The sequence below is a fragment of the Ursus arctos genome, unplaced genomic scaffold (genome assembly GCF_023065955.2).
Source record: "Ursus arctos isolate Adak ecotype North America unplaced genomic scaffold, UrsArc2.0 scaffold_18, whole genome shotgun sequence".
NCBI lineage: Eukaryota > Metazoa > Chordata > Mammalia > Carnivora > Ursidae > Ursus > Ursus arctos.
Window position 1 is genome coordinate 58,436,875 of NW_026622852.1, and position 26,605 is coordinate 58,463,479.

General features: G+C 60.7%; 1 protein-coding gene across 2 annotated transcripts in view; it reads left to right on the forward strand.

The window, feature by feature from the left end:
• Positions 1-26,605, forward strand: part of COL5A1 (collagen type V alpha 1 chain) — a 158,797-nt gene that overhangs the window by 74,800 nt on the left and 57,392 nt on the right. For both annotated transcript variants that reach the window (XM_048223084.2, XM_048223085.2), the window contains exons 11-27: positions 30-92; positions 6,012-6,086; positions 6,913-7,005; positions 8,530-8,586; positions 9,490-9,543; positions 9,887-9,940; positions 12,221-12,274; positions 13,527-13,580; positions 14,009-14,062; positions 16,701-16,745; positions 18,515-18,568; positions 19,068-19,112; positions 19,672-19,725; positions 19,948-19,992; positions 20,760-20,813; positions 24,858-24,902; positions 25,720-25,773. In XM_048223084.2, coding sequence (XP_048079041.2) covers positions 30-92; positions 6,012-6,086; positions 6,913-7,005; positions 8,530-8,586; positions 9,490-9,543; positions 9,887-9,940; positions 12,221-12,274; positions 13,527-13,580; positions 14,009-14,062; positions 16,701-16,745; positions 18,515-18,568; positions 19,068-19,112; positions 19,672-19,725; positions 19,948-19,992; positions 20,760-20,813; positions 24,858-24,902; positions 25,720-25,773 — 954 coding nt within the window. The remainder of the gene's footprint in view (positions 1-29; positions 93-6,011; positions 6,087-6,912; positions 7,006-8,529; positions 8,587-9,489; positions 9,544-9,886; positions 9,941-12,220; positions 12,275-13,526; positions 13,581-14,008; positions 14,063-16,700; positions 16,746-18,514; positions 18,569-19,067; positions 19,113-19,671; positions 19,726-19,947; positions 19,993-20,759; positions 20,814-24,857; positions 24,903-25,719; positions 25,774-26,605) is intronic.

Consider the following 26,605-nt stretch of genomic DNA (forward strand, 5'->3'; position numbering starts at 1 on the left):
CTCTGTCCTGATTTTACTTTTAATTCCAGGGTCTCCCAGGACCTCCGGGAACGATGGGCCCCACTGGCCAAGTGGGTGACCCTGGAGAAAGGGTAAGGGATGGCTTGGCGCTCAGCTTGTTGGGCTTGTCCGTGTGTCTTTCCACTCTGTGGCCGGCGTCCTCGCACGTGTGGATGGCGGCCGGCACGTCAGCTTCCGTCTCCACACTGCCCGGCCCTGTCACCTCTCACGCCAGCTCCTTGTTGGGTCTGTGTGGGTGTTTGGGGAGCTGCACTCCCTCGTGGCCCTGAGCAGGGGGCAGGTGGCGTCTGCCAGGCTCCCACAGAGGCTGGTGAGCTCGGCTCACAGAGGGCCCTGCAGGCTGTGCTGGCCGAGTAGGGACAACAGGGCTGTCCGCGGCCGCGGGACTAGGATCTGCGTTGACCCTCCTCAGTGTGGGAGCTTCCTGGGCCTCGATTTCCCCTCCCTCCATCTTCTGTGTTGGAAATCAAGTAGCAGAACGGGAGGGCTTGCTCTGAGTCACAGGGAGCCATCCTGGTGTCCCTCCTGGTCACGGGGACCCATCCCAGGTTCACGGTCAAAGGGACTCACCCTGGACTCTCCCCGCAACACAGGTCTGAGGTCCCCAGATTAAAGGGATGTGCCCCCCGGGTCAAAAGGACCCATCTTGGGGTCCCCTCACCACCAAAGGGACCTGTCCCAGGTCCCCAGGTCAAAGGGACCCTTCCTGGTTTCCATGGTCAAAGCGACTAATCCCGGGTTCCCTCTGTCAAAGGGACGTGTCCCAGGGGTCAGAGGGACCCGCCTGGGATTGCTGCTGAGAGATGAGGACTGAGCCTGGACGCCACAATTTCTCTCTGACACCTAGTGGAGCTTCAGGGTACTGCAGCCTTGGGGTTCTGTCCGCCTGGCTGTTCTTGGTGGTGTTGGTCTCTCCCGCCGGTCTCATGAGTACCCGCCTGAGCACCGTCAGATTAGGAGCTGTCATCGCATGGCGTTGACAGCAGACGCGAGGAGCGTGTGTGTGTGTGTGTGTGTGTGTGTGTGTGTGTGTGTCCTAATGGGCGTTTATCCCCAGGGCCTGGCCCGCTGCCCGCAGAGTATGGACACAAAGGGTTGGTGGGTATGTGGATAGGGACGTGGCTGGGTCGGGTCACGTGGAGAGGCGGCGAGGGCCTGCTTCTGAGGCAGCACGGCGGGCAGCCAGGCTCGGGGCTTTGGAGCGGTGCTGGGGCCGTGTGGCGGGGTGCCCCACCCACCAGGCAGGGGAGCACTGAGGGGGACCTTTAGACTGTGGGGATGGAGGGTAGCAGCTGCCGCAGGAGGGGGTGCTCCTTCTGTGGCTGGGTCACCTCTGAGGACCCATCAGATGGGCAGTGAATAAGATTCCCTGCCATGCTGGTTCTCTACCGCTGGTGGCCCTGGGGGCCCAGAGGAGGGGGTCTTTCTCCGCAGACAGGGATGGTCTTACACACCTGGCCCCTCCCCACTGTCACGTGGCCATGACTCCAGATGTGAGGGCCGCTGCTCTGCCCCCGGCTCCAGGCCCAGACTGCTGAGTTCTGCCGTCTCTACCCCAACTTGCTCTGGAGACCCAGTGCCCAAAGATCTGTGCGAGATGGGGAGACCGCCAGGTGCCCCCCCAGAGCCTCAGGAGAGGGACCCACGAGCGTGACCAAGTCCAGATGTCAGCGCGGGAGGACCACATGGTGTGGCAGCTGCCGTCTTCTCCCTTAGATGCAGGAGAGGACACTATCCACAGTGTGCACGGTATGGATGGACCTCGGTCAATCTCAGTATTGCTGTGAGTGTCCATCCCTCTGCCCACCATTCACACATCACACAGTGCTGGGCACTGTCCGTCACTGAGGCTTGACTCCTCCCCACTTGGCCCCTACCTTTGGGCTGAGCCTGGCTCAGGGCCAGTGGTGGGTGGCCAGCTGGGGCCTTGTGCACTGCAGCCGGACCTGGCAGCTCTGTTGGAGGACCCAAGGCCCCTGACAGTGGAATATCGTTGGCTTAAGCAGCTAGTGTCCCTTAAATTCAAGCCAGGATCCAGGAGCCTGGGGGGTGGGCATGGGGTTAGCAGAGACACACATGCCTATAAAGTATACTGTCCCCGGAGTTGTAGGGAAACCTGCAGCCCACTGGCCTCCCCAGTGCCTTTCCAAGTGGGGAAGTGGGAGCTGATTCCAGGAGCTGAGCACTACCCACCCCCCAAGCCCTGCTTAAGCCACCATTGTCCAAGGAGTTGTCTCTGCTCACAGTTCAGCATCCTCTCAATGCCCCGCTCTCCTGAGTGTCTCCTGTTTAGCTGACAAAGAACCCTGGATGCACAGGCAGGATCCTACTGCCACCTGCCAGTAGGGAGACCTCAGAATCCCTTTGTAGGGAATGGAAACATTTTTCTCCATCCTCTTAGGTTTTGTGACTGGGGCATGCAAATTAAACTGCCAGGCGTGTGTGTTAATAGGAGAAAAGGCACACACTTTTATTAATATTGTAAGTTCTATGTACCTAGGGGCATCAAAGACAGGCCGTGAAAACTCAGAGAAGCAGCTAGGCGTGAGTGCTCATGTACTGCTTCATCCAAGGGCGACGCCTTGCAGAGAAGTGACTAGCAAAGCTATGGGGGGACTAATGGAAGGTAAGGGTCACTTAGTAAGGTTTGCTTATGCAGACTTCTCTCCGTGCTGGCTCCTGGTCTCCAGTGATAGGGGTTGTTCTCCTCGTCCTGATGCAGATGGGGCTGGGGGATAATTCAGGCCATCTTCCCCAAGGGAAGCTTACGCTCTTCTTTTAGGCAGGGGAGGGGACGGCAGAGGACTTTTGTTGATTCTCAGTTGTCTTCAGTTCAAAATAGTCCTTACAGCGAAGTGGCATATTTTGGGGTGGCACATTCTGATCCCCTTCACCTGCTTGGCCTCATTTGCCTGTCTGTACGTGAGAGGTTTTCAGTGGGTGATCTGGAAGGATCCTGCCCTTTCCCCAGCCCAATTCCACCATCCTGGGATTCTCTAGCCTTTCCTATTACTAATTATTAAGTAGTTTTTAAAAATGTTTATTTGAGAGAGAGAGAGAGCGCATGCACAAGAGGGAGGGGCAGAGGGAGAGGGAGAATCCCAAGCAGACGCCGCATTGAGCACAGAGCCCAACGAGGGGCTCAATCTCAGGACCCTGAGAGCATGACCTGGGCCAAAACCAAGAGTCGGTCGCTTAACCGACTTAGCCACCAGGCGCCCCAATTACTAATTAGTTCTTATCTAACCTTGACTGGCTGAGCCTGGCTTCCTAACTGGACGGCTGCCAGCTCCTCCCAGCCTTTCTTGCCCTTGGAGTCCTAGTAGAGAAGGGACCTCAGCCATCTGCCTTCCCTTAGTGACAGATGGGGGGGGCGAGGCATGCAGGAGTGGGGGGACATGGTGAAAGCCACACGGGGAGGCGAGGCAAGCCCGGGCTTGATCTGGCCCAGCTCTCCTGGCATGCAGGTGGGGAGGCTCCCACTCCTTCCTCTGGGGCTCAGAAGGAAACCGAGGACGAGAGAGCCAGGTGTCCCAAGAGAGCTGCCAGCACCCACGTGGGGCTGAGTACTCCCCGCAAGCCCAATTCAACATGCATGTTCCTATCAAGACACTTCATGTCCAAGACGGAGACCCTTTCCCACAGGGGCGCCTCCCTCCCTGCAGAATCCGATGCATTTGGTACCCTCCAGGGAGGGAGCGGCAAGGGAGGCCCACAGCCCTCCGTCCGTCACTGCCTCTTGAGCTCAAGCAGCCCTGCAGTAAGCACGTGGCTGCCCTGCCGCCTCGCCAGCCCCGTCTCCCATCTGGGAGGGTCTCAGCCCCTGCCCACCCTCCACTTCGTTCTGTTTCAAGGGTTGGGCTTTCCCATGGGATTTTGCTTAAATACATTTTCAGTGCCTTACATGGTTGGTAAGCCGTGCTCTAAAGAACAGCCGTCAGTGGGGAGCCGGCTTGGAGGTACCCCGCCCTCCAGCTTGGGGACAGGCGCTACCTTACAGACCTTGGCACTTGGTGGTTTGCCGACCGTTTTGCAAGCCGCCGTGGGTTAGTGGCTCCGTGGGACCCACACCACATTGTAAAGCTCCAGGAGGATTCACGGGAACAGGGCGTTACCCGTCACCTCCCGCCTCCATCATCTGGTTCTAGGGCCTTCCCAGCCTGAGTGAGGCTGCGGTTCCAGCACCGTGGCTCAGGAAGAGCAGGGAGGGAGGACGTGGCGGGAGAGTCTTTGGGAGCGGAGAGCGGATGAGGGGCTTGAGCCTGTCCCCAGCTTCCAGCACCACTGAGGGGCACACACACCACAGAGACACCATGGGGACAGCGTCTGGTCCCTGAGAGACATGGACCCTACATCCTAAATTGGGGTTTGACCTGGGACCAACTCCAAGGTGCAAGGCTCCACAGCAAGCAGCACCCCAGATTTCCAAGAGGAGACCCCGGGTGGCCACACCTGTTCTCGATTGTTTCTTTTTTAAACACACTTCTTGTCTTCTGAGGATTTTTTCAGAAGTGTCAGACAAGGACCGTTCGGCCACGTCTGCTAGCAGACCTTTGACCCAGAGGTTCTGCTTCCAGGACCTTCCCTGAGAAAGCCGCCCACACACCCACCGCCACAGCGCGTGCCCTTAGAAGACGGGCGGAGTCAACGAGGAGCCCATCACGCGTGGGCAGCTCTACGGCCACTAAGCTCAAGAGTAGGTCGCGGTGCCCAGAGAAGAGGAAGAGCAGGTTGCCCGGCGGTGTTGTTGGGGGCGACCTCATGGAGAAGCACCTCCGAGCCCCACGCGCACCCCGCAGACCCGTGGGTGTGCAGCCGGCCGGCCCTGTGTGCGCAGACTTCCAGCCTGGCTACTCCTGCGGGGGGAGAGGGAGCTTTCCCTTCCCGCTTCGTAGAAGTCTGGTTCCACAGCAGCTCACGAGAGCAGGGACCACGTCGATGGTAAAAGAACCAGAGAAGAAGAGAAGCAAGTGTGGGTTCTGTGTCCTTCGGGATGGGTCCTGGAGAGCCGTGGGTTCTCCGTCCTCTTGGCCGGACCTGGGCGTTGATGTCTCCGGCCCGCCTGGAGCATTGCGCTCCTGTGGTGTGAACGCTGTTGTCTGCGTGCAGCCGTGCTTGGTGCAGAACTTGGGGTGTGGCCGATGGGGGTCCCTTTCCGTCAGGAAGAGGGGGTCAAACCTCCTTCTGGACGCGAAACGAGCTTCCTGTGCCTCAGGCCGGGTGGGAGTCCGCTAGGATTAGTGAGGAAGCTGGGCTGATCACACATGTTTTTTGGAAGATACACTGTCTTACTCGTTTTACGTTTGTCGAGTCCTGAAGGGCCAGGGTCCACCTAGAGAATGTGTACAGGGTGTCTGCTGGGACCTGCCTTAGGGCCAGGTTAACGGCATCTGTGGAGGCCACGGGGTCGGCTCTGTGCACACGGGCTCTTGCTCGAGAGGGGTCTGTGTCCCGTGGACGTCCCTTGCGTCTGTCCCATCAAGCGGACGCTTTGACCGCCTTCCGTCCGAGCAACCACACGCAGAGTCGGTGGGGACCAGGTCACGAGGGGCAGCGCCCTGGTGGCTGGAGGACATGGGCCTTGGTCTCTTGGGGGTGGCCCCGCCTGCTGGTGTGCAGGCCTGGAGGGTTCATTCCTGGATGGTGGAGGCCCTGGTTCAGTCCGCTGGCCACCTCCCAGAGTGTCATCTCTGTCCCTGGATCACAGTCTCCCACCTCTCTGCCCCTGCAAATAGCTCTGGGTCCGGCCCAGAGCCCCCTCCCTTCTCATCCCTCTCCCCAAAAGTATTTCCTCACCCTCAGCCCACAGTCAATACCCCTCCCTTCCCTGCACTTGGCTTCTGGAACATTCCATGCCATGGGGTCTTGCCGCTCTGTGCTTGCCCTATGCATTTCCTCTCGGGCTGCGGCTCTGACCTCCTCATCTGGACACAGCCCTGCTCCATCCCTTTTGCATTCTGACCCAGCTGTCTTGGGCTGTCTATCCACAGGGTCCCCCTGGACGCCCAGGCCTTCCCGGAGCTGATGGGCTGCCTGGCCCTCCTGGAACCATGCTCATGCTGCCTGTGAGTATCCTTATTTGTGGGGGTGGGCGGCCGGTGGGGGTGGGCTCAGGGCTCTCAATGCGGTGGAGAGGGTGCCCTGGGCTCGGTGTCTGAGGATCCACCCCTGGCCAGAGTCACTCCGATGTGGGCCAACCATCTCGTAGAAATAGGGTCCTCTGAGGGCGTTTCTGCCAACGCGCAGAGTGGACCCAGGTGGTCGAGGCCTCCAGTTCTCTGCTGGCGTCCAGGGCTGGCCCATGCAAGGGGCAGGGAGTTTGGCTCAGTGCAAGAAAGCTCAGTGGCGCCTGTCCATCTCCGCTGGGATCTCCCACGTGGGCGTGCGGCCAGCTGGTCACTCCTTGTGCCTGACCTGCCCTTGACCTTGTGGTGCCATCTCCTTCCCTGGGAGCCCAGGACCAGGAGGGCAAGTGTGTGGCATGCTGGCCTGGACATCAGGCTTTGGACTGGTGGCCTGGTGCTGCCCGGGAGGCTGGGCACAGCTCAGGGAGACTCCGTGTGGACCCAGGAGCTTCCTGGCTAAGCCTCCCCACTGCAGGCATTTGCACGGGGCCCTTGGCCTTTTCTTGCAATAGGTAGGGGCTGTGGGGTATCAGGGTGAGGCGCTGCAGAAGCCAGAAAGTTCTTCCCAGACCTGGGCCAGGTCTCCAGCTGGCCCCAGGGCTGAAGCTGGCAGGTGGAGCTGGGACAGCATGTCCCGGGAGAGGTCTGGTGCCAGACACTGCCCAACCAGATCCCCCAAGGCCCTGCTGTCACCTGAGAGGCCCTGGAGTCCCGGGTGGCATCTGCATCCAGTGCGCCCCGGGTGACCCCCGTCTTACACCCACAGTTCCGCTTCGGAGGAGGTGGTGACGCCGGCTCCAAAGGCCCCATGGTGTCAGCTCAGGAGTCCCAGGCTCAGGCCATTCTGCAGCAGGCCCGGGTAAGTGGCACTTGCGTCCCTGGTGCAGGGGCGGTGTTGGGGGGGCTTGCCTCCTGGGCGATCAGGACACTCTGGGGACGTGCACCTGTCCGTGTCTAGCTGGGGGCCCGGGCCAACCCTGGGAAAGGGGCAGGAGGGGTCTCAGGGCTTCCTCGTCCATGCCAAGGGTCCAGGTTCCTGGATACAGACGTGCAGGGCCATCTGCTGTCCCCCGCTGGGCTCCGGGGATGGACAGACCTGGAAGGTGGACAGATGGCTGTCCCCCATCCCTGCAGTGGGGCGGGGCTGAGATAGAGCCTCTAGGAGAGTGCCCATGGGTCCCAAAGCCCCTTGCCCGGCCTGGGGGTCCTGAGGAGCCTTTGCTTCCGGATGGCTCCAGTCTGCAAATCAGCGGGTTAGTGAACCGAGGTTTTAATTGATGACACTCCCGATTGCTGATGGCAGGTGACAAGAGCAGCCCCCGGTCCTGTGGGGCGGGTGGGCTGGGTGATCCTTCAGTGGAGTGTCTCCTCTAATGGGGCATCTCAGGAAGCTCTAAATAATCCCTTGTTTGGACAATATTCATGTGGCTCTGGCGCAGCGGAGGTGATGTTAATGATCAGAACGCATGGATAATTACGGGACGGCTTGAGTATCGAATTGCTGCTCTGGAATAAATTGTCCGCGTGATGAGACGCGGTGCGTGACAAACCCCGTGGCCTGTGGCTAGATTTACTGGCGGGGCCTGCCTGGCTGGCCTTTTAATCGCAGAGCTTTAATTGAAGCCAAATGGGTGATGGGCTTACAAGATTTTATAACGCAAACAAAATTTTCCAAAATGAAAATGGCATCGCGCAGGGGACGGGGCGGGGCCAGGGGGCGGGAAACCGAGTCACGGAACAGGAGTGGAAGAGATCCTTTAGGAAAGGGGCTGAGCTGGGCTGTGGCAGGTGGGAGCCATGCTCGGGGCGGGGCAGGGTGGGTGACAGCGGAAGGGCGTGGGACGGGGGTGGGCAGGGGCGCCCTGGGCAGGCGTCCCGCGAGGTCTTCAACAGGTCCTTCTTTCCGGAGCTATTTATTCCACCCCACGGAGGGCCCCCAAATCTCTCCCCAGCTGCTGGAGGTGCTGGAAGCGTCTCTGGGGGGGAACGCGATGCTGATGGTGAACACGTGTGCAAGGGCAGCTCACGCCCACCCGAGCCCAGATGGGGAAGCCGTGTTTCAGGCTCATTCCCGGGGTGAAGGGCTGGGGCAGGCCTTCCCGTTGCGGGGTACGGGCGCTGGCTGGGGAGAAAGAAGCAGCTAACCCATCCCCACAGAGGGGGCCTTCCCCCCCACCAGGCCCCCCTCTGCCTCCTCCGTTCCATTCATGGTGGGCTCGGAGGCCCCAGAGGAGCCGTGGTACGGGGTTTCTGGAGCTCCGTCTGACTGCGTCCTGCAGAGGCCCCTGTCCTTGGCCCCGTCGGGCCTTTCCTGCCTGGTGGAGCCTCCCTTGCTGGGACCGTAGCCCGGCTGTTCCTCAGCCTGCCCTGTGTTCTCTTGCAGCTGGCTTTGCGGGGGCCGGCTGGCCCAATGGGTCTTACCGGGAGACCCGGCCCCATGGTGAGTCCTTGGTGGGGGAGAACGGGGGAGCATGGTGAGGGCTGGGGCGTCCTTCGGCAGTCCCTTTCGGTTCCCAGCTCACCCAGAGAGAGCACGCTTTGAGCTCTCATCAACCGCTAATATATCAGCGGCACCCCAGGGGGTACGGGGGCCCTGGGCGGGGGTGGGGGGTGGGGGGCTGTGGTGACCGGGGGCTGGGAGGCCTGCCACACCTGCTCGGGCTGTGATTTTGCCTCAAGACCCAGGGAGCTTTTCTTTCTGGCTGTCTTTATTCTTTACAATCACGTTCCCAAAGTCAAGAGCACTTGAGTGGGGGCAGACCCAGGATTTCTAGCGCTCCCCTCCCAGCTGCACAAGCCGTGCGTGGTGTATACCCAAGCACACTCAGGGCCGGCAAACAGGATCCCCACAGAGTGCGGGTGGCCTTTGCTGTTTGCAAGGAGACGGAGGATTTAAACACCCGCCAGCCCCGTTCCCTGGGAGGGGCGGACTTGGCTCTCTGCCCCGGGTCTGTCTTCAGCACCTTCCCCGTCAGCGCTGGCTCAGGGCTGCCCCCGTCCATCTGTGGCTCCTGCCTTGTCGTGGGCCCCGAGCATCCCCACGCGTTGCCCTGAGCTGCGGGCTGTGAGAGACCCCAGTCACACTCATCCTGGAGAGCGAAACAAACACGGCGTGGGCTTCATGGCTCCTGTACCGTACGCTCCGCTGTGCAGAATTTTGTTCAAAACTAGGAAGACATCCAGTAACCGGGAAGTGCTTGTGCCTCGGGCTCTGTCCAAGGCAGGCAGGCTGGGCTCCGTGGGCTGAGGGCTCTGCTCCTTCTCAGCGGGAGCCCCGCCCCATGGGACGGCCCCTTCCCTGGGGTCTGATGAGCATTGCTTAACCCAGACTGTGTCTCCCTAGGGCCCTCCAGGGAGCGGAGGTCTGAAGGGCGAGCCGGGAGACATGGGGCCTCAGGTACGTAGGCACCTCGCTCTTGCTGCTCGCAGGGGCACCTCCTGTGTGTTGGAGGTGGTCACCACCGGAATGGGGGGCCGCATGCTGCATGTCTTCACGGAGCCGGTGGGAATTGTTGCGGCTTTGCGCACAGCTGGGACTGGAGCAGAAAGAGCCGTTCCATGCAGGGGGCAAGCTGGCCAGGCCCTGTCGGGCCCTCACTCAGGGCCGCAGGTCTGTGCCCTGCCCCCTGCTGCCCAGAGCCACCACCGGCTGGGTTGATGAGCACGGGAACAAGGCTTTGCTTTTGCCTCTGAAAAACACAGACCCAGCCTGACCCTTTGCCTTCTCTGATTCCGGACAGGGACCCCGTGGTGTGCAGGGCCCGCCTGGTCCTGCAGGAAAGCCTGGAAGAAGGGTGAGTTTTGGGGCTCAGTGACAGCAGCCGGGTCACATGGGGACGGGAGTCTGCGGCAGGCCTGCTCTGCCCCCAGTGCCAGGCTGGAGGTCTGAATCCTGGCTGCTCCCCTGCCATTGAAGGGCGACTGTTTTCAAGGCTGGATCCCCTTCCCCGGGGCGGGAGCTGAGCCAGCGGGCACTCTGTGTCCTACTGCCTGGCCTCTGGCCTCTGTCCCAAGCATCTTAACTTAGTTTAACAAATATTTTTAACTGAGGCAACTTCCTAGGCCCTTGGGGAGCGAGCGTGGAGAAGACAATGTGATTGGTGGGCCTCATTTTCTTGGGGTGACCTTGTTCCTCCAGAAATGGCCTGGGTTCAGGGTTGGGGGAATGGCCTGGTGGGTGTCCGGCCCCCGAGACTCTGGGGGCAGTTCTAGTGGGTGGAACTAGTGTGTTTCCACGTGACCGTGGCTGCTGACCGTGGCTGCCCACCATGGCTGCTGAACGGGGCGTGTGTTTACAGGTTGATGTAAATTAACGATCCCCATCCAGACAAGCCAGGGAGAGCCTAACGAACTCATGTCATGCTCTAAGGAGCGGGTCTTTGCAGCCAGAGATGGCTTCGAGTGAGGGAAGAGAAGGCTCTGGGTGTGAGCCTGTCCGAGGAGTGCTGTCCCCTGGGGCTGCCTGGCCACTCTGCTTGGAGAGTGTGGGGGGCAGACAGGGACTCCTGGGGGGGGGCTAACAGTGGTTGTGAGTGGGAGTGATGGAGCCACGGCCCTCGTGTGGCTGTCAGGATGCAGGTCCCTGATGCGTGGGGGATCCAGGCCCCATGCAGGGTCAGACTCAGCCTCTACGCGGCCCACCAACGCCAGTACTCGGTGACTCTTGGGAGACAGTCAGGGGTTTATCTTGGATCTGATTCCGGAAAGAGTTTTATTTCATTAAAGGTTTCTGTGCGTCTCTAAATGCATAGTGGCCCGTTTCCCCGAACTGTTCCTCAGGTAGGCAGGAGAGGGATGGGAGGGCGGGGAAGGTGGACAGCGGGTCCCCCCACGGCCCAGGGTGAGAGCACCCACGCGCCCAGAGCGCACCGTCTGCGGGAGGAGCGGCGGCGGGAGGCTGGAGCGGGCCGCGCTGGCCTGGCCGCTTCTCTGGAGGGCGGCGGGCCGGAGGGCTGGCTGTGAACGTGGGAATGGCTGCGTGTCCCGCTGGGCAGTGCCGTGCCGTGAAGTCGTGGGAGCGGTCCTGACGGATCTCCTTGATTCCTGAGTGTGTGCACGCCTGCGGCGGCCCCTCCCTCGGCCCCTCCGTTTGCCCGGCTCATCTTCAGCATTTTGTCCTGGAGCCGCGTCGCGTTGGGCGCCTTTCCTGCGGTGACTTTCCACCCCCGGCAGCTCTGTGTAACCTTTAACCTGGGGGAGGCAGACCATCTCCTTGTGGTCCACCCGGGTCCCCGGCTTCTTTCTTCTCAGCTGCTGCTCTGTCTCCTCTGTTTGGGGCCAAAAGCTGCCGCTTTCCCAGTGTTCTCTGTGCTGGCGGTGAGGGCCCGGTGAGGGTCTTGTTTGATCAGCTGCACGCGGACGCAGGCGGAGAGAGGATGTCAGCCTGGGTCAGCCCTTCACACTCGGCCGGCTCACGTCGCTCGTTAGCGGGTCGACACCTGGCCAAGTCTCTGTCCCCGTCCAGGTGGCCTCAAGCCTAGCCAGGCTCTCCCAGGGTGACTGTGGGGCCTTGGTAGTGGGCCCTGCCCTTCGTCCCCGTGGCCAGTCGGGTGGGGACCGTGGGCTTGCTCTTCGCAGTTTCCTGGGAACAGCTGGAGTAATGGGCCCGGGGGCGGCCTCCGCGAACCGCGTGTCTTGCTTACAGTGGGGCAGCTGTGTGGCTTCTGTGAGACCCGCTGCCGCTGTGGGGCTCAGTGTCCTTCGTAGCCAATTGGACTGATCCTAGGGGCTTGACTCTCCAGTCTGTAATCTGGCTTCTGAACGGTGGAAGGGAAGCGGGCTGTGTATTGCTGTCGGGACACGCTCTCTCGGCAGACGGAGCTGCCTGCTGGCTCTCCTGCATCATGGTCTCGCCCCCCCAACACAGAGAGGCAGGTGACATTACCTGCATCTGGCGTTTCAGATGGCGAGGCTCAGAAGGATGGGAGCCACGTCGAGAGGCGCGTAGCAACCCCAGGACCCTGGGTCTGGGTCCTCTGCACCAGCCCGGCCACGTGGGGCTGTGCGACTCTGCTCGGCCTCCCGGGAAGCCAGCACTCCCAGGTCCCCGTGACCGTCTGCCTCCTCTGTTCCAGGGCCGAGCTGGGAGTGACGGAGCAAGAGGGATGCCCGGACAGACTGGCCCCAAGGTAGGCCACGCTCAGCACCTCCTGGGGGCCTGGGAACTGTGGCCGCCATCACTGTCGTCACGTTGGTGATGTGGTGGCTGTAATTCTGATGACAAGTAATGATTCATGACACTCACGCTTGTCCACGGTGGGACCTTGGGGGTGAGGAAGGTTCTGCTTGGATCAGTCTCTCTGACATGTTGGCACGAGGACCGGGCTGGTGGGGTGAATGTCACAAGCAGGTATGACAGCTGCAGCTAGTTTGCTCAGGGGGCAAATTTGCTCCTTTCAAGTGGGTGGTGGGCGTGGGGGGGCAGGTAGAATCCCAACTACGGAAACCATGAATGGACAGACGACAAGGTCACACATATGGCGGTGACACGAGGAATGCCAAGTGCACGGGCAGGGAGCCTTCTTGTCCGGCATGGGGACACCCGCTCCTCGGTGTGGCAGGGAGCGAGTAGACCGTGCACACGGGTGAGCGCAGGGCTCCCATCTCAGCCCTGGGGGAGCTGCCGCGGCACCAGAGGAAAGGCTTACTTGTGCGGTGGGCTCACCACGGCGTGGACAGCTGCTGTTACCCGGAGTGGGTAGAAAACGGGTCACCGCACCCGCCAGGTGTCCGAGACATCCGTTCACCTAGTCACTGGTGCGGGTGAGCTCAGGTGCTCTCTACGCACGCTGAGCTGCTACGCGGCTCTGGTCTCGTGTCCCCCGAGTGGCAGGAGGGAAGAAGGGTTTCTTGAATCTCTCCCAGTAGACCTCAGTCTTCTTCCAACCACAGACGTATCTTGAACCTGAATTAGCTTACTCTCGACCTCTCCCCACGTGGTTTGTAACACCCACGAGACAGGGCTCTGTGTGGGCTCCAGGAGGCAGCCCGGGGTGGCCGGGGAGCCCGTGCCGGCCCGTCCGCCAGGTGAGTATGGGCAGCTACACGGGCCGGGCTGTGCTTGGCGCTGAGGGTGTAGCAGTGAGCAAGACGGGCGCCCGTGCCGGCGCTGCCGTGGTCACCCCGCCAGCGAGGCTCAGAGTCTGTGGCCCAAGGACAAAAGTCACCTCTGTGTTTCTGGCTTTTGTTGGTGTTTGGGGAAAAGAGCCCGGGAACATAGGCCCAAGGCAGTGGAGTGTGTGGTGAGTGGAGGCCAGGGGTCACTGCACACAGGGTTCCTGGGGCCCAGGGTTCACAGACACCTCCCCAACCGCGGCCCAAGGTAGGGCGACCGAGCCGCGTGCGGCGTGGTCTCCTAGCAGCCTCTCTGTCCCCTCACAGGGTGACCGCGGCTTTGACGGCCTGGCTGGACTGCCTGGAGAGAAGGGCCACCGGGTAAGCATCCTGTCTGAGCGTTCCCAGCACAGAGGTCCTGATGGATCTGTGCACTGGACGTGTTTCTCAGGAGGCCTTAGCTCTCTCGCATGGGGCTGGGCCCCCTCCCGTCCAGGGTGGTCCCTAAAGAAACTTGCGGGGGTGGGGAGTGAAAACCAGTACCGACACGTTGCCTTTGCTGGTGGAAGGTCAGCCCAGGGACGCGGGTTCCTTCTGGGCAGCTTCTAATGAAAGAGCCTGTCAGGCCCCGCACTCGAGGGGCATAGAAGGGAGGGGGGTGAGCCTTCCCCAGAGAAACCTCTGTCTGATCCGTGGGGCTGGGCCCACCACGAGCTGCCAAGGACCCTCTGCACAGCCCACGTGGCTGCTGCTGCTGTGGGCGGGGGCTGCTCCCAAGGGCCTAACGCTGATCCCGCTTGACTTCCTAGGGTGACCCTGGTCCTTCTGGGCCACCAGGACCTCCGGGAGACGATGGAGAACGGGTACGTACCCGCCGGCCTGTCCCCGCAGGGGGTCTGGGCTGGAACCTCTGGGAAACGCTGGTAGCAGAGCGCTTGGCTGCCAGGCATGCAGCTGGGGGACGAGGGGGTCGTGGAGGGCAAATGGGCTGTGGGGATGTGGGGACAGCCTGCAAGCCACTCCTGAGATAAAGCAGGTGAAAACATTAGCCTGACTGTTGGTCCTACGCTACGTGGCGTCCCCGAGTGGCTTTCACCTGCTACCGACCTCAGAAAAAGGGCCCCTAATTCTGGGAGGCAGGTGCCCAGGTCACTGTGGAGGAGGGGTGTCAGGAGAGGTTGTGAACTCAGCGTCTCGGCTCGTCTCATGGTTCAGCGGGAGGCAGTGGGTGGCAGAGCCCGGGATTCGGGGAGAGGGTGGAGAGTCTGGGACAGACCGCCCCTGGCTCTGGAGGTGGGGGTGGGGCAGCGGGCTGGGAGCGTGCAGCGGGGACCAATGCTGTGCCCGAGGTTGAGCCAGAGCGGGAGCTGGGCCCCTCCCAGGGGGCTGGTCAGAGTCCCCCTCCCAGGGGCCGCGGCAGAGTCCCATGTTTGTCAGGTGTCTTCCTGGGGCTGCAGGCTCAGTGTTAGACTTAAGTACCATTATCCTGTGTCAGAGAAGCACACAGGGGGCTTTTAAGTCCCCGTCTCCATACACCCCAGTCACTTACACTGTGTCTTGGGGTCTTAGGGGGGTTTTAGGGAAAAGGTGTAGACGCCCTGTGAGTAAGGGGAGCAGGTGGGGCGTCAGACGGGCAGGCCCTGGCCGTGCTTCTGTCCTCACCAGCTCTCAGGTTGGCTTTGTCAGGGCACCTCCCGCCTGCGTCCCAGCACAGTTCACTGCACTGTGAGAAAGGGGAGCAGGGGTGTCCCGGAGGTCTGTGCTTGAATCAGAGGAGGTGTGTGCGTGTGTATGCATGTGCAGGGCTGGGTGTGCACATGTGTGCGGACACATACGTGTGTACATGTGTGTGCACGCTCAGGGGTCATGTGCACACGTGTATGTGAGCACGACTTCATGTACACATGTACGTGCACGTGTCCACACATGCTTGTGTGCAGAAGTGCACGCCTGGCTGTGCGTGTGCGTGTGCGTGTGTGCAGAAGTGCAGGCCTGGCTGTGCGTGTGCGTGTGTGTGTGTGCAGAAGTGCAGGCCTGGCTGTGCGTGTGTGTGTGCGTGTGTGCATGTGCAGAAGTGCAGGCCTGGCTGTGCGTGTGTGCGTGTGCAGAAGTGCAGGCCTGGCTGTGCGTGTGCGTGTGTGCGTGTGCGTGTGCAGAAGTGCAGGCCTGGCTGTGCGTGTGTGCGTGTGCGTGTGCAGAAGTGCAGGCCTGGCTGTGCGTGTGCGTGTGTGCGTGTGCAGAAGTGCAGGCCTGGCTGTGCGTGTGCGTGTGTGCGTGTGCGTGTGCAGAAGTGCAGGCCTGGCTGTGCGTGTGTGCGTGTGCAGAAGTGCAGGCCTGGCTGTGCATGTGCGTGTGTGTGTGTGCGTGTGCAGAAGTGCAGGCCTGGCTGTGCGTGTGCGTGTGTGCGTGTGCGTGTGCAGAAGTGCAGGCCTGGCTGTGCATGTGCGTGTGTGCGTGTGCGTGTGCAGAAGTGCAGGCCTGGCTGTGCGTGTGCGTGTGTGCGTGTGCAGAAGTGCAGGCCTGGCTGTGCGTGTGCGTGTGTGCGTGTGCGTGTGCAGAAGTGCAGGCCTGGCTGTGCGTGTGTGCGTGTGCAGAAGTGCAGGCCTGGCTGTGCATGTGCGTGTGTGTGTGTGCGTGTGCAGAAGTGCAGGCCTGGCTGTGCGTGTGCGTGTGTGCGTGTGCGTGTGCAGAAGTGCAGGCCTGGCTGTGCGTGTGCGTGTGTGCGTGTGCAGAAGTGCAGGCCTGGCTGTGCGTGTGCGTGTGTGCGTGTGCAGAAGTGCAGGCCTGGCTGTGCGTGTGCGTGTGTGCGTGTGCAGAAGTGCAGGCCTGGCTGTGCGTGTGCGTGTGCGGGGAAGAGAGAAGGGAGCGGCGCGCTGACGGAGAGAAGCGGGGTGTGGATAAGCAGCTCCTGATCTGGGACCAGTCGAGCCAGGCAGCATTTCCTTCTCCAGCCGGAAGGGTTTACCCCCCAGCTGTGTGTAGGGCCCTGGCAGAGGGCTAACGTTAGGCTGCCTTGGGGTTGGCCCGGGGATCTGGTGATCGTCTGTGACTCCTTTCCACCCCAGCTTTCATCACTCATGTCCCTGTCACTTACCTTCATCCCTCTCACTCTCCCTCCCTCCCTCCCCATCATCCCTCATCCCCCTCCCTCCCTACCCAGCTACCTATTCCCATCTCTGTCTAGCTTCTATCCCTCTCCTTATCTATCAAGGTAACCAGATCTTTGCTCACATGATTCTTCCCGTTCAGCTTTCTCCTCGTTGGAGCTGTGGTTTGTGACCTCCTGAGCAGAGTGTCCCAGGGCCCCAGATCCCACCTTTTCCCTGCAGTTTTCTGGGAGTGAGGACATTCGGGCTCCTAGCTGTACCGGGAATGGTGAATCTGGCAGAGGCGGAAGCGGCCGTGGAACAAAGCATCGTTCTGCACAACTGCCGGAAGCATTGTCTCTCGTCCAGCCTTCAGAACTTGTCTCTAAAATCCTGCCTCTTTTCTCCCCCACAGGGTGACGATGGAGAAGTCGGGCCCAGAGGGCTGCCTGGGGAACCCGTAAGTCCTGATCGCGTTCTGTCTCCTCAGCGCGGTGACGGGCTGCTCGAGGAGGCTACTCCGGCAGAACCAGGGACCGACCTAGAGCATAGATTACAGAGGGGTCAGCCTTGAAACAGAGACACATCTGGGGGATTCTCGAGGAGGGAAGAAAGGAGCACGTTAGAAAGGCTGGTAGAGCAAATATGACCTTCCCCGGAGGAAGAAGCTAACGCCTGGAGGGCTGTGGTTGAGACTCCAGGCCGCAGGCATGGTGGGCATCCAGGGTCATCGTGGTGGGTGTCCACGGTCATCATGGGGAGTGTCCAGGTCCATCATGGTGGGCGTCCGGGGCCATCATGGTGAGTGTCCGGGGTCATCATGGTGAGTGTCCAGGGTCATCATGGTGAGTGTCCAGGGTCATCATGGTGGGCGTCCAGGACCCTCATGGGGGTGTCTAGGCTGCAGGCATGGTGGACGCCCAGAGCACACCAGGCAGGTGTCCGAGGCAGTTGCAGGGACTGATCAGACAGTTTGCCGTCCCTTCTGATGTCTACACTTCCCCAAACTGGGGCCTTCCATCAGGGTGGACTTCCCGTGGCATCAAACTCTTTTTCCCAAGCTGACCTCTGTTCGTGGCCCAAGCACATTTCCTTGGTGACAAAGAACACCATTTACATTTCACTTATGGTTACTTTTCAAGTGTCTCACTTTTGTTGTCCACGTGGCCACGGCCATATGCACCTGGCGATGTTAACCGAGGAAAGATATTGTGGACGTGGCACAGAGAGCCTGGGGCTGCACTCACACATTCACTGGGGACTGAATTACACCCTGGATGTCTGATTAGCCCCTAAAGAGGATCCATTACCCAGTTCTCTCCTTAACACACGTCTAAGTGGTACCTTCTGGGTTATTAACTCCTAGAAAGCATTTACAGGGCCAGGCATTTAAATGACGAAGGGAACAGTTACATAGCAACGAGCGTGGGAAGGATTCCTCCTCCATGGCATCTGAAGAGCGTCCACCAAAATTAAGGGTGCCCGTGCCTTGGTTAGGGCTGGATGATCTCCCAGCCAGCAGGACGGGTGTGAGTGGATTGGGATGGGGCTCCTTCGCGTGGTGGGCAACGGCTCTGCTGTGCCGCCTTCTGAGTCTCGTGACTTGGGGCCGTGTCCCTCCACAAGCACAAGGGGCTGTCCGCACACGTGTCCCTCGCTGCAGGGGAGGGAGGGGCTGAGCTCTGGGATGTGGTGTTCCAGGAAAAACCTGAGCCCCACGCGTTGTCTCTGCATTTGGCTGTCACGTCCCCATCAGTGTGTCCTCCCTCCGCCTTCTGGCATCAGAAATGCAGTTGTGTGTCCCTGCATGGAGAGATCTGAGAGGAGCCAGTAATGAGACGTGGACAAAGGCGCACCGTGCAACAGACTGTCTTTGTGGCCTCCGCGAGGAGAGCTTTTGTGTGCGCCTGCCCTGAGCGAGTGTGAAAGAGCCCCCTTGACTTGAAAGTCTCCCCTTGCTCTGAGGGCACACCCTTGATCCCCGGTCTGAGCCGCCCGTTAATTGCTGGGTCCTGCCTCTGCTTCCCAGAGCCGAGGTAGAGAGGTGGGGTGGGGTGAGGAGGTGACGCCGGCGAGCACAGGGCACTGGCCATGCTTTCCTGGGGAGATGTGGACACCTGCGTGGCAGCAAAGGCTCTGAGAGGAGCGAGGCTGCAGGACTTGCCTGGGGCAGCGCTGGGGTGGGGACTCTTGGCCAAGTGTGGACAGCCTTGCTCATTCCTCTTGCAGGGGCCGCGTGGTCTGTTGGGGCCGAAGGGGCCCCCGGGCCCTCCTGGACCTCCGGTAAGGCCTGTCACCTCTGCACGTCTGTCCACTCGGACACTTGCCCAGGGCTAGTTGAGGGCCACAGGGCTCTGCTGCTCACAGGCAGAGAGCCCTCCAGCAGGTGTGGCGTTGCGGGTGGGGACACGGAGGCCAGCGGGCTGTGCGGCTCTCCCATTCCTCACACGGCACGTGCTGCTATCAACAGTCCCCGGGGCGCCTCATGTTCTCCTGGGAAGGTTCTGGGAGGAGGCAGCCTGTGGGTCTGGTGGGGCCCTGTCCCGGTGGGTGGCTTCCCCGGGCCTGCTCCACCCGATGCTGCGGCCCGGCAGCTCCACTGACCCCTGTCTGATTGAGCCCGTGGGATTATTTAGGACCAACCCTTGCCCTGTCCCCAGAGGGTGTGCCATCCCAAGACACGTGGCCAGGACACCAAGCCGAGTGGGTGGGATTTTCCCTGTGAGCACCGTGAACTCTTTAGCATTCTGTCTTGGTTTTCTTTTCTTTCCATCTCATCCAGGGTGTGACGGGGATGGACGGCCAACCAGGCCCGAAAGGAAACGTGGTAAGTCTCCGGGGTCTGCCACCTGCCTGCTGCCATCAAACCGGATTGGGATCCGAGGAGGAGGGCGCAGGCCCTGAGCCCTAGCCGCACAGAGTTGGCAGGGGGAGAGCTGGCCGCCACGGCCCGGGCTTGTTCCCACTCGAGCCCACCCACAGCCGCACAGGCACCGAGGGAACTCGCCCTCTCCCTGCCCTGTGCCCCGGTGAGGGGCCTGCACTGTGAGCCCAGCCCACGAGACGTAGGTCACATGGCTCTACCAGGAGACTTTAGCACAAGGTTTTGGGAAACATTCTGCCAAACAGAATACTGTCTGGTCCGTTCCCTTCCTGGACTCCTTCCTGGCGGCTGTCTGGCTGCGCTGGGGGAAACAACCCCTCGCATCGGGGTCAGCATGGAGAGCCTCGCAGGTGCCAGGGCCTGGTTCCCCTCTGCCATGGGGCCACCTGCCTCTTCCTGCCTGGGCATCGTCCTCTGACGCTGGTGTTGGGCATGAGAGCAGATTGCTTCCCTGCCTGCCCACCAGAGTCCCCATCAGTGTCCTTGCTCTTGTTCCCTCTAGGGCCCCCAGGGAGAGCCCGGCCCCCCGGGACAGCAGGGAAACCCAGGTGCCCAGGTAAGTGAGTGGCAGGGGACAGCGGGGAGGTGTGGGTCACCCCTGGGGTGCCCTGGGCCCCGTGCTGCCAGTCCCAGCCAAAGGCACCTACAGCCTAGATGTGACCTAGAACCGGTCGTTGGTGCCCGGATGAGGGAGAGGGTGCTGGGAAAGGTGGACGGGTGGCAGGGGGGAGTTTGGCCAACTGCCTTGACCTTTCCCGCCCTACTCCTCCTCTCCTAGGGTCTTCCAGGCCCCCAGGGTGCTATCGGTCCTCCAGGAGAAAAGGTGAGTGGGCTGTGCAGGTGTAGGGACGGTCCCACCTGCTGGCAGGGTGTGTTCCCGCCCATGGGAAGCTCATCCCACCGGGGTCCAGGCCGCGGGAGTGCTGGGCATCCCCAGCCCGTGTGTGCTTCTGTCCTCCCCCAGAGGCAGGGAGGCTCAGCTCCCTCTGCACTGAGCGGAAGAGCTCAGGGGCAGAGTGGGGATCTTCGTCTTTCACTGATCACAAATTCACTCAGTTACCCGTTCGTTCATTGTCTAGGTATGTAGAGGGCTGCCGGGTTTAGGAAGAAAAGCAAACAAGGGTACTCGGTTAAATTCGGATATTGGTCATTTGCCTGACGTCCAGATTTAAATGGACGTCTTGGTGTTGTTTTATTTTGTGTTTGCTAAATCTGGCGACCCTAAGTGTATGCTGGGCACCTGCTGAGAGCTTGTGCTCAACCCACGTGCTTCACTTGGCCCCGAGCTGCGTCTCTGGTGTGGTTCTCAGGACCACAGATTGCCGGCAGCACCGGGAACCCCGCCTGTCTGCGCTTGGCGGGCGGATTTTGTTCGGTAGCAAAACCTGCAGGCCCGGGAAACAGCAGAGGGCGAGGGTCCTCCCGCTCTGGGTGCTTTGGTTGCTGGAAGCTTCCGTGCCTCTGAGCATCCATTTCAACAAATGTTCTTTGAGCAGAAATGTTGAGAAGTGCCCTTGGGGGCAGGTGGAGGGTGGGGCAGCCCAGGGAAGAGGCGACCCCAGGGCTCACGGGGTCTGTGGTTTGTTCCAGGGTCCCCTGGGTAAACCAGGCCTCCCAGGAATGCCCGGTGCCGATGGACCCCCGGTGAGTACCCTGCCCGCCTCACCCCTTCACAGAGTGCCTGGCCTGGGGACCCCCAGGGGCGGAAACCTGGCGCCCAGGCCCGAGGCCACCCCCCTCTCCCCTCATTTCCTCTCTCCCACCTCCTCGGATGAAGACCTGATGGATTGCGACCCTGCTTGCTCAGTAATTACTGGGCTTTGGACACACTTTTCCATAATGGGCTCCAATCAAGGGGTGGGGACTGCATGAATAGGAACCTGAGTTATTTATCGGGGTGCTGCTTCACGACCAGAGCCCAGCCTGCATTTTTAACTCCGAGGAGGGTGGGCTGGGCCCCGAGCCGGCCCCTCTGTCACTGGTGTTTGGAGGGAAGGACAGCGTGCGCGCCGAGTGTATTTTTAGCGATCGCACACTGGGAAGAAGGGTATTCACGAGCCGTTTGCAATGTGTGAGCACAGCTGTGGAGCCAAATCGGATGGCGCCTAGAAATAGCGAGCCGGGGACGGGTCCAATCCGCAGCTGAGCTGTCGGGGGAGGGTGGGGTGGGGAGGTGACACAGGGTCAGTGCGTGTGAGTATACACGGATTCATCTGCACCCACCGCCCTCTTTGCAAGCTGCTGGTGGGATTTGGGGATTTGAGTTTTTTAAAGAGGATTCAGGTGGTGCTGCATACACAGCCCGTTTCCAAAAACAAGACCGGCTGAGTTACCTGTTTCAGACAGGGCGTACTTTATTGTTCTAATCAAGCCCTTAAGGATGAAGCAAGAGCTCAATATGGTGACAGTTAATTGGTGACTGTTTAAGGCACAACCGTCTGCTTCCCTTTCCATGTGGAGCGTGGTTCCGTCCAGGGCATCGCAGGTCCGCCACCGCCCTGTCCTTCTCTGAGCCAGCGGCTCACCTGCCCCACCGCGCCTGAGCTGCCCCGGGCCTCCCGCGTCCCCCCGTGTCCACGCGTCTGCGAGCGCGGACATCGGATGTCGCTTCCCTCCTTTAACTTACGTTCACACTTAATTTCCTCTTCTGATTATAAAGTAACACATCTTGTTAAGGCAAATTAGCGAAGTAAATGAAATGACAACAAAATGAAAACCACCTTGACGCCCTCTCAGAGGGCAGACCCACGTACGGAAGGCGGCACGTCTCCTCGCGGGCACTCTCCCTGTGCGTGGTCCGCGGCGTCTGATGTGAGGGGCGTCTCCTGCAGCAGCCCCCCGGGGGAGAGCGTGCCGGGCTGGGGCGGGCTGCAGACCCCCACCTCCCTGACCTGCCTGCTCCCGCCGGGGCGGCCCCCGCCCCGTCCCTGCTGACATCTCCTCCGACACGCTAGGCGCCCTGAAGGGTACAGTTTTCTCCCCACGTATCAGACCCCCTGCCCGTGGGGCCCGTAGGCTGCCTCTCCTGGGCTCTGCACTTCTGCTCTCCCAGCGAACATGCCAACCTGAGACAGGAATGCCGGGCGGACCCGTGTGAGTGTGGCCGCCCGCAGGTCCTTCACGCGGCAGACGCCACTGGGAACCCGTGTCGCAGCTCCAACAAGCCAGCCGGTTGTCTCCCGTGAATTTGCAGGGGTAGGGACATGGGAACACTCTGGTTCCCGAGGCCGTGCGCTGCCGGTCACCCTTAAAGAGAGGGTTTTGTTTCTTCCTTCCCTCGAGTTGGTTGGGTTTGGCTTCGGCTGCAGGAAGGAAGGTCGATCTAAAGCCCTTCAGAAGGAGGGAGTGTTTCGGGCAGACGCGTGCTGGGGTGCGTGGTTAAATCATCCCGGAGAGCTCACGACGGGAGATGGGGACGTGAATCATGGTTCGAAGGAATATGACAGAGCCAGTAAAAACCGACTTTCGGCGAGCATTCGGTGACATGAGGAAAGGCCCACCACGCAATATTACATTAAAACCGCATCACGCGATGCCAGTTTTGCGTATGTGGAAGATGGATCCGAGGGACCGTATCACAATTAGCCAGGGTTGCTGCGGGCGGCGAGGTTATGAGGGACCTCGTCCGCTTTTCCACTTGCCTGATGGGCTACAGAGAACATATATTACTTTCTTAATCAGAAAAATATCAACTACACGTAATTTAAGCTTTATTATTTTTCCATTATACAAGTATATGCTCGTTACGGAGTATTGCAAAAATGCAAACAAAGCAGAGGAGGGGAGACAGCGGGCCTTTCCCTGGGGGAAAGTCAATCTCTGATTTTGATGTATTTCCTTTCAATATTTTTCTGTTCTGACATTTTTAATAAGTGTGCTTTGTGCTTTCCCCCCTCGCAGTTGCTCTCATTCTATAAATACAACTTAAAATGCACCTAAAGTAATTCAGGCTCCATTCAAATAACGCTTATAATTACGGTAATTGCTGACGCATGTTGGCGTTTTGCACCGTGCTGGGCGCAGTCCTGAGTGCTTTGCAAACCTGCTCTTTCCGTCTCCGCAGCGACCCTGCGGGGCAGGCACACGACCGCCTGCCCCTAGCGTGTGTGTCACTTGGAGCCCGGGGCTCGAGCACCCCCAGCTGCCCTCCCCGTGCCCCCAGGTCCTTAACCAAAATACGTCTGTGGTGGCTGGAAGCTGGAGTAAAATCCCCCAGAAGCCACGTGGCAGAGAGGGGGCAGGATCCACTCCCTCCCGGTCGCCCCGAAGCAGGACACCTTCTTCTTGGCACTTTTTGGGCCCAGCCCCACGACCACAAGGCGCTGGCGCCGCGAGCCTTGTTTCTGAAAGGCAGCATGGCGGACACGGTGTCCCCCTTGGGCCAGAGCAGCAGGTGTGAGCCATCTGGTGCCTGATTTCCCTCAAAGGCGGGCACCCCCAGGCTCCCCATGCCCTGAGGCTCCCTAAGGGCACCCCGCCCTGCAGAGGGTGTAGCTCCCCGCTTGCTTTGCCCTCGGGGCAGGCTGTTTGCAACAGCATTAAATCCAGTTGCACAACTAATGAAAAAGGAGCTCCCACAGATCACTTATTTGGAGGTGAGATTTAGGTCCCCACCATGCTGCTGTGTTCTCGAAGTAGAGCCCTCGATGTTTAGAACGCTCAAGCTGAAAGGACACCTAGTCCACCCTCTCCTTTGACACAGGAGGCAGTGGAGGCCCAGAGAGGGCAAGTGACTTCCTCAAGGTCACACAGTGGGTCGGGTGTAACCAGGCCTAGAATCAGACACTGCCCTGCCAGCATCCTCACCACACCGCACGGCCTCTTTCCCGGAATCCTTGGGGGTATGTCCAGACACAGAAGGGTTTCCCTTTCTGCTTTTATTTCTGGGCTTGCCTCGTGAACTCAAAGGTATAAAACTAATGACCGACCTTGGCTGGAAAGTCCAAGAGCTCACGTTTCTGAGAATGGGATTGGTTGGGGCTCAGGTAGACAGCGTGGTGGCCCGGGGGCCGTGACCACGTCTGCTGGGCCATGGCTCCGAGCCCGTGTCATGGGAGCAGGTCGGCCCTTCAGCCTGCACCAGCTGGGAGGCTGGGAGGCAAACTGCCCGAAGACTTAGGGATGCACCGGGACCCCAGTCGAATGACAGGATGTGGCCTCTGTCCTGACACCAGCCTGCCCCCCCTCACGTCCCCCAGCATGAGAAAGTGTGTCCTACAGACCGCATGGCGCCTGCCCGTCTGGGAAGCCAGCGTGTCCAGACCCCCGGTCCCACGTTATCCCTCCTTGTTCGGCACAGAATCCTTGATGCGAATGCCTTGTTGTCACGGTCGCGGCATACCTGCACGTGGGGGCGGGCTGGGCGCTAGTGAGTCCGGTGACATCATCGTGCGTGGATCCCACCTGCGGGCATCGAAGCACGTTCTCCTCCACGCCAGCTCGGGTTGTTGCTGGGCCTGCCACGGATCCCACGTTACAGAGGGGACAGCCGGGGGTCAGGGCTGAAGGACTGGCCCGGGGCCACACAGCTGGGAGTGAGCTCCACACTCGGCTGCCTGATGCCTTTGACTTCCACCTCTCTGGCTGGGGGCGTGGGGGGAAAGGGATGGGAGGCCCGGCTCTCCCTCCCACACGTGACAACAACTATGGGGGGGCGGCCACTAACACCCACCTTCTCTCTCCTGACAGGGGCACCCTGGCAAAGAAGGCCCTCCAGGAGAGAAAGGAGGCCAGGTGGGTTCAGAAGGGAATGAGTGGGGGCAGCTGGGCCCTTCCTCCAGTGTCTGTGCCCAGGGGACCCAGCCGGGGGATGGGGACGAGGACCTCCACAGCCTTTTAGGTCCCTGTGACCCCTCCCCACCCTTGGTTACTGCACATGGGGGTGCAGGCACAGCCATCACCTTGGCCACACAAAAGCTGGGTGATCATGCAGGTCCTGGGCCGGGGGTTCCTACTGACCTGCTCGGTGCGCTGGGGGGGGTCTCTCACCCGCTTAGTGCACTGGGGGGGGCTCGCACCTGCTCAGTGTGCTGGGGGGCTCATACCCGCTCGGTGCACTGGGACAGTGGTCAGCAAGGCCCTTTGGCTGTCAACGGCATCCCTTCCCAGATAGTCAGCCCTTTTCCCCTTGTCCCCGCCAGAGGCTGTCCCATGTCATCTGAGGTGCCTCTGCTGGGTCTGTGCTCCTTTCAGGGCAGCCCGGCCCTCCCAAAGCATCAGAGCCCCGTCCCCATCTCGCTGCCCCACTCCCACACCCCCCCTGCTGGGCCGGGGCCACAGTTGGATTGGTCCCTGGTGTTCTTACTCATCACGGGACACGGCCTGCACGTCCGCCTTCTTGGGGGGGGGGCTGGGTCCTGTGGGAGCAGGTCCTGCGTGTCTCCTGAGGAGCCTCTTCCAAGGGTCTGATCTGGGATGCCCGCTCTGCTCAGAGCAGGGGGACTTTGCTGGTGGAAGGCAAGCTTTCCGGCTGTGTGGGGAGGACCCAGGAGGACACAGCCATGCCTGCCCACCCGAGTCAGAGCTGATGGTCTTTCCCCTATCATTTCAGGGCCCTCCTGGCCCCCAGGGCCCCATCGGCTATCCGGGTCCTCGAGGAGTCAAGGTGAGATTCTTGGTGCTTCACGACTTTCTGGAGGTCAGGGTTCAGCTAGCAGGGCATGGCAGCCCTGGTCCCCCCGAGCTTGTAGGATCCCGGGACAGAGGGCCTGGGCAGGCAGGGAGTGACCATCTGGGGCCAGGATGGGCTGATCCCGAGCAGGGGATGTCTGGTGAGTCTGTGACAACACAGGCAGCCGGACGGTGGCCGTCTGTCCATCTGTCGGGACGCGGCTCTAGTTGTTACCCAGTTCCCGCTCCCTCCCAAGCCCCCAGGGACACACACCTCAGCCAGGGGAAGAGCCCAGCACTCTCTCATGGGGATGCTGAGAAAGGCAGCTTCCGGGCCCTTTGTGTGTCCGGAGAGAGCGAGCCCGTCCCCGTGCATAACACCTGGGCAGACCGAGCAGCCGGGGGCAGGTGGGGGTGTTGGTGGGAAATGTCTGATTATCCACAATTGTGTTTCCACCGCTGCAAGCCTCCTGGAACCTGGTTAAACGGGGCGCAGAGCTCCAGAGCGACACCCACAGCACGTCTGCTCCGCCGGAGCTAACCGTGTTTGCTTTGAGTCGCGTAATGTAATCTCCAGTCACGCCGGCTCTCTGGACACGCCAGGCACGTTTATATGGAGACGGATGTGCCCCGAAGAACGTGTGCTGGGCGGGGGGCTGGCGGTGCTCTGCGTTCTCCGAGAATGGTGATGGCCTAGCATCTGGAAGCTCCAGGTAGTTCTGGGGCTTGAAGAAAGCTAATGGAGTCTTCCCTCCAGAATGACTTTAACTCGATGTGAAGGGAAATACGTAGCCATGTATACACACACAGCTCGCTCAGCCCGAGCA